General features: G+C 56.4%; 1 protein-coding gene across 1 annotated transcript in view; it reads right to left on the minus strand.

Moving 5' to 3' along the window:
- Nucleotides 1–88: 88 nt before the first annotated feature.
- RGR (retinal G protein coupled receptor) overlaps nucleotides 89–9,281 on the minus strand; it is a 10,990-nt gene continuing 1,797 nt past the window's right edge. The window contains exons 2-7 of the mRNA XM_006100132.3: nucleotides 8,833–8,989; nucleotides 7,395–7,516; nucleotides 3,802–3,955; nucleotides 2,381–2,498; nucleotides 582–695; nucleotides 89–181 (exon numbers count right to left, since the gene is read on the minus strand). Coding sequence (XP_006100194.1) covers nucleotides 89–181; nucleotides 582–695; nucleotides 2,381–2,498; nucleotides 3,802–3,955; nucleotides 7,395–7,516; nucleotides 8,833–8,989 — 758 coding nt within the window. The remainder of the gene's footprint in view (nucleotides 182–581; nucleotides 696–2,380; nucleotides 2,499–3,801; nucleotides 3,956–7,394; nucleotides 7,517–8,832; nucleotides 8,990–9,281) is intronic.

Consider the following 9,281-nt stretch of genomic DNA (forward strand, 5'->3'; position numbering starts at 1 on the left):
GTGGGAGGGGGTGCGGGGGAGGGGGGGTCCTGGTCAGCCCTGGTCAGCACAGAACCCAAGTGGCTCCCTGGGCCGAGTCCCACCCACTTCACTGCAGGGACAGGCGCTGCCAGATTCCACTGCCCAGGGCGTAGTTCACAGCATTGACTGTGGGCACCATTTTGGCAATGAGAGCGGGCACCTGTTGTGGCAAAAACACCAGGAAAGAAATTGCAGAGCCTCTGCCTATCTCCCTGGTCCCACCTGGTGATCCCCTCCACCCCGCAAGGCCCCATCACTGTCCTGCTGCCCTGTCCTCTCCGATTAGCTGTCCATGTGTCTTGTCTGGGAGCACATGGCTCTGGGCACAGCCTTAGTCCCTGGCCCCAGAGGCACGTCCCCCTCTGGCCGTCTGCCCTGTCACCTCACCTGAGGCTTAGGCAGCATCAAGCAGCTGCCCTTGTGGCCTGGGCGACAAGCACAGTCCCAGTGAATTATGGGTATTTAAAGGAAGAGAGAAAGAGAGAATATCGTGGAGGTAGGAAAGCAAGAGAGAGACAAAGGTGGAGCAAGCCCAGGCTCTGGCACTGGGGGTCCCTTACCACCTGTAGCCTGGGGGGGATGAGGGCCGTGCCCGCGAGGGCTGCACAGAGATGCAGGAGGGCGTAGGGGCCCCAGCCGAGCAGCAGCGTCCTGGCTGGCAGAGTGGTATTCACCTGGGGAGAAATGGGCACCGAGGGGGCATGACTGCCATGATGGCTGGCAGCCCAGGCAGCCAGGGACAGTGTGGGCATGTGCAGACTGACATGTGGCCGGGCTGCGGGAAGGCGCTGAGCTTGTGGGGGAGCTTGGGGCCCCAGGGGCCCTTCTGCCATTTCAGATGCACAGCCTCAGCCTGTCATGTAAGCTTGCTTAGCCTCAGTTGCCTTGTCTGTAAAATGGCCAGATTCTACCTGACTGGCCTGGAGGCAGGGTCTGGTCGAACCCGGGCTCCCTGAGTATGTCTGTGTGCACAAGGGTCCCTGCGCGGCCCTCGCACCTCAGCCTGGGAACCAGCTCTCCTGCAGCTGCACTGGGGTCCTGGGCTCAGAGGGGCCGCTTCCCACGCGGGAGACACAACCAGGACAGGCGATGTGGTGCCACGCAGGGGGCTTCTTGCTCGCGATCTAATTGTAAGAGGAAGTTGCCATGCTCTCCTCTCACTTGCGCTCGGGCAAGGACTTGTGAGCCTAAACCTCAGTGTCTGTTTCTCTAGACTGTGTTCCTTTCACAGAAGGACTAAGCGCGCGGCCGGGTCGGGGCCAGGGCCAGGGCGGCGCCCGCTGATGTTGTCGGCCTCATGGTTTAAGTCAACTCGAAAGAATGAGGATGCCCGCGGCAGCCTGATCTCCGGGCTATGGCACCGGCCTGCGGGGCGACCCGCCCAGGAGCCGCCCGGAACCTGAACCTGAACGCAGTTCAGGTCCCAGCACAGCCTGGCCCTCCTGCTGGGACTCAGGGCCCCGCCTGCAGCTCGCAGAGTGTGCCCCGCTTCCAGGTCAAAGGGAAGCACCTGCGCAGGCGTCTCAGCGGCCCAGCTCCCTTTCCTGCCCAACCGCAGCGGCCGGCGGCAGAGGGCTCAGCCAGCCCCTCAATAAGACCGCTCCTCCTCTGGGAGTTTCGAAAATGTGCCATTAATACCTGGATTTAAAAAATCTCTGATGCTTATTTTAACTCATCTGCTAAAGATTATCCAGGTGACAAAGTTAAAACAAAATTGTGGCAGGGAAATATCCCTGTGGAAATTCAGAAGTGGCCGAGGGTATGAGTTCACGTCAGGGGGAAGAGCTGGTGCCTGGGATTAGATTCATCCTTTCCATGCGTTCAAGCAGCTTTGAAAAAGCATGCAATTTTGCCCGGCTGCTGTGGCTCAGTGTTTGAGCATCGACCTTTGAACCAGGAGGTCATGGTTTGATTCCGGTCAGGGCACATGCCCGGGTGGTGGGCTCAATCCCCAGTGTGGGGCGTGCAGGAGGCAGCTGATCAATGATTCTCTCTCATCATTGATGTTTCTTTCTCTCCCTCTCCCTTCCTCTCTGAAATCAATAAAAAAAATTTTTTTTTTAAAAAGCATGTGATTTTGTGCCAACCCTCACGTCCTTGAGAAGAAAGAACCGTAACAGTGTGGACGGAGTCTGGCAGGGCCCCGGCTTTCCGGGCTCAGTGTCCAGCCGGTAAGCCTGAGCAGCCCTGGCCCTTCCCTAAGGTCATGGCGACCAATCCCCAGCACCCACAGGAGGGGCGCTCTCGCCCTCCCCTGGGACAGCTGCATTGCTTCTGATTGTTGAAAACACAGGAACCCCATTGCATCTGCCATGTCCCTGAGCAGTGCAGAGTCCTCTGCTCTGGGGTTAGGCCTTACCTGGGGGGGCCTGGTCCTCCCGAGTTTCTGTTCCATGAGCCGATAGGATGTGAATGTGATGAAGAGGGGCAGGAGGAAGTTGAAAAAGGCCATGAGGAAGAGGAAGCTGGTGAAGTTTCTGCAGACAGAGGGGAGCGGGAGGCTGTCCCTCAAGGGTGAGAGCTCCCCAAGTCCCTCCGCCTCAGCTGCGGGCAGTCGCATGCGGGAACTGCTCCCACGAGATGGGAGCTCAGAGTGTGGCCACTCCCCGTCCTGCCTGCACTCCCTCAGAACCAGGAAGCCACCAGGGCCTCCTACACGCCCCGAAGGAGCCAGGGAGCTGGGTGAGGGTCCTCCTTCACTAGCTGTTGCCCATCCAGGTACCCAGATCAGTATGTGCCCCCAGCATGGGCGGTGGGCACTTCTGTTTGGGAACCATGTTTACCAGATGGAGATGCCAATGGACCAAGAGGAAGGAGCATTCCAGGAGTGTTCCTGGCACAGGGATTCTAAAGGGGCCTGTGGATGGCAGAGACTGGGCACTGTGTCACTGAAGAAACTGCTGTGGTCATGGGAGGTGCAAGGGCCGACCCTTCATTAAGAAGATACCATGTCGCCGGCCAGTGTTGAGAGTTGACCTATGAAGCAGGAGGTCACAGTTCAATTTCCTGTCAGGGCACAGGCCCGGGTTGTGGGCTCCATCCCCAGTAGGGGATGTGCAGGAGGCAGCCGATCAATGTGCAGGAGGCAGCCGGGGAAACGCTGCCCAGAGTGCATGGCAGGTGCTGGGAGGACCCAGGGTTCTCAAGTGGGTTTCGTCAGGGGCAGACACTTCGTGAGCAAATGTGAGTAAACATATAAAGCAGCAAATGCAACACGGTTCTAGTGGAAGTGAGAGGGGAGCTGGAGCCCATGTGGCCCCTCCTCTCAGTCCTGGTCTCCCAGGGGCCCCGGGGAGGGGACAGGCAGTATTAGACATGGCTCCCTGACAGCGAGCCTTGTGCATCTGCTGTCTCTCCAGGGCTGGCCCAGGGCCTGGCTGCCACAGAGGCTCAGGGGATTTAGAGACCTGAGCACTGTGCCAAGGAGGTTCCTCCCAAAGCAAAGACCGTGACATTCCCTGAATCCATCGAACCCCAGGGCAGGACTCCCTGTAGAAAGAAAGCAAGTCGAAGCTCCAACGGCTGACTGCTGAGATGGCCAAGGGTCCTGGGCTCAGCAGCTGCTACCACCAACCAGGCCAGTGCTCACAGCCGGCCGCTGCCGGGCCCACCTCTGCACTCACACTGCAACCTTGCATCACTCGGCCGGTCAGAGTGGGTTTCCCTGCCCACCGTCAGCCTGCAAGTGGGCATCACAGCTAAGGAGTTGGGATTGCCTGGCCAATGTTGGATTTTCAGCTATGTCATCGCTGTCCCCCGGAAGGGCGCCTCCCGCCTCACCTGCTCCCCCTGGCGTAGCCCAGACTGCAGCAGGTCCCCAGGGGCTCGTAGTCATAGTGGCCCCAACCCAGGAGGGGCAGTGCTGCCCAGAAGGCCGAAGACAGCCACACGAAGAGCACCAAGGAGGCGGCCGTGCGCCATGCCAATCGGCTGCCTGCAGGGAGGAGGAGGGTTGTTGAGAGGAGTTGATGGAAGAACAGTGGGCTTCGTGGTCGGGCACAATGACCTGAACCCTGCATCCGATCCCCAACAGCTTAGGCCTCAGGCAGGGGAAGAGCTCGGAGTCTCACTTTTCCTTCCACAAAATAGGAAAGGTGGTTCCTGCATCAGAGGGCTGCTATGGAGAATAATGAGGTCACAGATGGAAAGACCGAGCAGACACTCCATACTCCTTTCCTCCGAGGGCAGAGAAAGGAGAGGTGGCAAAGAGAAGGTGTGCTTCCCAAAACTAAGTTAGGAGAGACACACGGGCAGAGGCCCTGGGGGCATTGGCGGAGGGAAGTGGAGCCTGGAGTTACCGCCTCTCGCTCTCGCTCAGAAGCAGCAGTCTGCTCCGGACTCAAGAGCTCTGGGCGTGGGGTTTGGGCATCTCAGTGCCATGGGTGGAGGCTAGGTCCTGACAGTGTTTTTGGTCCTGACAGTGTTTTTGGTCCTGACAGTGTTTTGGGTCCTGACAGTGTTTTTGGTCCTGACAGTGTTTTGGGTCCTGACAGTGTTTTTGGTCCTGACAGTGTTTTGGGTCCTGACAGTGTTTTTGATCCTGACAGTGTTTTTGGCCCCAGTGGCCTGACTTCCTCCACCTACATTCCTCACATCCTCACCCAGCCCTTCCCTCCAGGGCTGCCTCCTGGTCTCGCTGCAGAAGGCCTTTCCCAGATGCCTTCTCTGTCCATAGCTCATGTTCCTCTGTGGACAGGACTCCAGGGGGATCAGCAGAGAAGAGCAGGTCTACAACCCCCTCACCTGACACTGATTCCACGGACACAGCCCCAGATAGAGTTGGCTTGGATATGTCCCCTTCTATGAACTAAATCTTTATGCTCCCCATCCAAAATTCATACCATGAAGCCCCATAACCATGTGGACTTTGGGAGGCACTTAGGTCCCGAGAGTGGAGCCTCCATTTTGGATTAGTGCCCTTCTATGAAGAGATAAGGCCCAGCCGGCATGGCTCAGGGGTTGAGCATCAACCCATGAACCAGTAGGTCACAGATTGATTCCCAGTCAGGGCACATGCCCAAGTTGTGGGCTCAATTACCAGTAGGGGAGCCGAAACCGGTTTGGCTCAGTGGATAGAGCGTCGGCCTGCGGACTGAAAGGTCCCAGGTTCGATTCCGGTCAAGGGCATGTACCTGGGTTGCGGGCACGTCCCCAGTGGGAGATGTGCAGGAGGCAGCTGATCAATGTTTCTCTCTCATCGATGTTTCTAACTCTCTATCTCTCTCCCTTCCTCTCTGTGAAGTATTAATAAAATATATTTTTAAAAAAATTACCAGTAAGGGGCGTGCAGGAGGCAGCTGATGGATGATTCTCATCATTGATGTTTCTCTCTCTCTCTTCCTTTCCCTTCCTCTCTGAAATCAATAAAAATACGTTTTTTAAAAAGAAGAGATAAGAGAGAGATGATCTCTTTCTCCTCCATGTAAGGACACAGCAAGAGGCAGCACTTGCAAACCAGGAAGAGAGCTCTCCTCAGAACCCAGCTGTACTGGCACCTGACCTTGGACTTCTAGAACCAGAGAGAGAACTTTCTGTGGTTGAAGCCCCCCGTCTGTGGTGTTTCCTAGCTGGCTAAGACCCACAGTAATTACAGTGGCACCATGATTCAAAGACATCTTGACCCGTGTGTTGCATTAGCCTTTTTGGCTTTGGAAACAGATGACCGAGGTGCACACCTAAGGTCACCTAGGAGGGAGTCTTGCACTCAGTCCCACCTGCCCCTCCTGCCCCTCCTGCTCCTCCCTGCCTAGCACTGCACACACCCTCCAGAACAGGAGGGGCCTTGGTCTAGGACTCTAGGCCCTGGCACCGGCTCACTGCCATGTTGAGACAGAGAAGCCTGTTGCTCTCTGAGAAGGTGTGCGTGTGTGTGCACATGTGAGAGTCCATGTGTGTGTGAGGTGGTTGAGGGAGTTTGGGGGGCAGGGCTGGGATGGTGGTGGGAGAGGAGCTCCAAGGTCAGATGGGACAGGAGAGGCCAGAACAAAGGCAATGTTTTGGTCTGGAGAGAAGCATGTTGTGCTAGGGGCAGGGACCGCGGTATAGAAAAATTACTGATTGTTTTAAAGAAACAAAGTGGTATGATTGAACCCAGCCAGGTGTGACCCCATTTTCCTCCTGAACTTTTTACCCTGCCAGTTAATGCTTTGTAGTTTTTGCAAATAAAAGCTTTGCTGCACCCTTGGTCGGTACTGCAGCTGCGAGGCTCCCTTGTGAGGAGGTACGCACTGTAGTCGCTGGCCAGCTTAATAAAGGCTCTTAAATTTAAATTCTGAGTTGGTGGTCTATCTCGCTGATTGAACCCATAACAATGTGACTTTGCCAAGGGTGTGCGTGTGTTTGTGGCAAGGGCAGATCTGTGGTTCCAAAGGGGCCGTGCCCAGGGCTCCAGGCCATGCTGACCACGTACCCCACAGAACCTCCATTGCTCTAAACGTGGAGACCGGGACAAGGGAGAGGACACCTCTGAAGGCACAAAGGCCAGGCCGACTCCCAGCACAGCCCCATCAGCTGTGGCCTAGACACGACCTCACTTCTCTGAGCCTCTGCTTCCCGGTCTGCCAGCTGGGCATTTGCCGTGGGGTTCGCCGTGGGGTTTGCCATGGGGTTTGCCGTGGGGCTTGCTGTGGGTTTGCCGTGGGGTTTGCTGAGCCACTACTCACCAAAGCAGGTTTGTATGCTCTGAGGTGAAGGGGATTCTAGAGAGCCTTGGGTGAACATGAGTTTTATATTAATGTGTATTAAAATTATAAGAACATTAAAGCTGTGAGGTCACAGATATTGTTTAGAACAAGAATAAAGAGGGTGTTAGAATTTTAAAAGCGGCTCACTTCTAAAAAAGAAATATCAAGTAAATAACAGCAGGTGGTACACTCACATGGCCAATTAAGAAGATGGCACTTGACAATATGGCTTGGGAAATGGAGAGCTAGACTAGTTTTCATGAAGCTCTGGCATGGCACAGGCTCCGTGGAAGTGTGAGGTGTGAGGTCACATGCCCAGCCACACACACACACACACACACACACACACACATCACCTCTCTGCTCCCCAACAGTGCCTGTCATCAAGGACATTTTCTGTATCCATGATCTGATTTGATTTTCAGGATAAAACTGAGATTGGTTACAAAAATCATCTAGCAGAAGAGGAGACTAAGGTTCAAAGAGGATCCCTGACTTACCTGAGGCTACAGCAAGGGCACAGACAGCTTGTCCAGCACATGCGGTCTTCCTCCTTGCCTGGTGCCCGCACCCCACCCGTGTGGACCCACACCCCCCCCCGCCCTTGAATTGGGAAGCACTGAGCAGATTTCCATCCTGATCACCCTCACTGCCTGGGGATCCCTCCTCCTGGGAGCCCCAAACACGTACGGGTGCAGTAGTGATGGTAGCGCCCCCAGGCGACGGCCGCGCTGCCGCAGATGCTGGCCAGAGCGGCTGCGAAGCCCTGGAAGCCGTGAGCCTGGCAGCCACCTGAGCCATAGGGCCAGCGCCTGCGGAGACATGGGCACAGTGACCCTCCCTTGGCCTCTGCACCCAACCCCTGCCCAGGAGTAGCGTGGAGGCCCTTCCTTGACATCAGCCCATCAGCCCAGCTCCTCAGGTGAGGCCGGTATGATCTGTTTTTCCTATGAGGTCCCTTGGTGGGGGAGGGGTGGTGCAGGCTCAGGCTCAGCCCCACGGCTGGAACAAAGGTCTCTGTGTGATCAGGAGCCTCCATTACAGTAAATGGAACACCCTGGTTGGAAAGAGAGCTCATACCTTTATTCCATAGATGGGGAAACTGAGGCTGAGAGAAGATAAGGTGCTGAGCCAAGGCCACAGAGCCGATGAAGGCAAAGTCAGAGGGAACCCCAGGCCTCCCAGCTCATGGCCTCGGGAGCCAAACAAGGGTAGAGCTTCAGCAGAAGCAGGAGGAGGTCCCAGCCAGGAGCTCTCACTGGCTCGGACCCAGGCCATTCACACCAGGGGCGCCAGCCTCCACCTGCAGGAGCCAGGGCTCAGTCCCCCTAAGACAGTGGTTCTCAACCTTCCTAATGCCGCGACCCTTTAATACAGTTCCTCATGTTGTGGTGACCCCCAACCATAAAATTATTTTCGTTGCTACTTCATAACTGTAATTTTGCTACTGTTATGAATCATAATGTAAATATCTGATATGCAGGATGTATTTTCATTGTTACAAATTGAACATTAAAGCATAGTGATTAATCACAAAAACAATATGTAATTATATATGTGTTTTCCGATGGTCTTAGGCGACCCTTGTGAAAGGGTCATTCGACCCCCAAAGGGGTCGCGACCCACAGGTTGAGAACCGCTGCTCTAAGAGCTCTTGGAAACACCCGCTGGGGCCGAGTGGGAAGACCCGGATTGCCCAGAAGGAGGTCTCAGGCCCTGTGAGGTCCTGTTTGCTTCCACAAACATAATTTAGGGCTTCCCAGGGACCAGTGATGGTGTGAAGCTATTCACAAGTCATAGCACGTCATACTTCCAACCCCCACATGAGTTAGGTAATAAGACCCAGTTTAGAGAGGAAGCCAAGAGGTGGGAAATAATGCAGCCAAGATTCAAACGTGGGAGCCGGTGGCAGGGCCCGCTCTTCACCCGGCAGCCGCTGTGGTCAGGCGGAGAGCTCCTGTGCTCCAGGAACTGCTGCGGGTCTGGGGTTGGATCTAGCCCAGCTCAGCCTGCCCCCCGCCCCCCCTCCCCCAGCCCGGGTCAGTTTTCTGTTGGTAGGAGAATGCTCAGTGCCCAGAGGTCAGGCCGGGGGCAGGACCCAGAGATCAGGGCCCAGGGAGGGCAGTACCGGAGGAGGCTGGCCGTAGCTGCGGCGAGGGCGTTCAGGCTGACCCCGCTGTCCGCCAGAGCCAGGCTCAGCACCAGCAGGTGGCTCGGGGTCCGGAGCTCCGGGCTCGTGCAGAAGGAGAAGATGGTCAGGCTATTGAGGCTGAGGCCGGTGAGAGCTGAAAGGGAGGTAGGGGCTGGCAGAGGGGGCTTGTGAGGCCGCCTGGGTCAGAACCAGGAGTGTGGGCTGAGCGGAGCCTAAACAGCCCTCTACCCCCCCTCCCCCCCCCCCAAGCCTTCACACTCAGCAACTCTCAGTGAAGCTCGTCCAACAGCCCCAGGAGGGCTGGCCTCACAGACGAAGCCATGCGAGCACCCTGCTCGCCACACGGCAGCCCAGCCGAAGGAGAAGACAGTGAGGAAGGAAACCAGGCCAGGCCCGCGCCCCGCCAAGCAGCCCAACCTGAGCAC

Source organism: Myotis lucifugus, unplaced genomic scaffold (genome assembly GCF_000147115.1).
Source record: "Myotis lucifugus unplaced genomic scaffold, Myoluc2.0 scaffold_299, whole genome shotgun sequence".
Lineage (NCBI taxonomy): Eukaryota > Metazoa > Chordata > Mammalia > Chiroptera > Vespertilionidae > Myotis > Myotis lucifugus.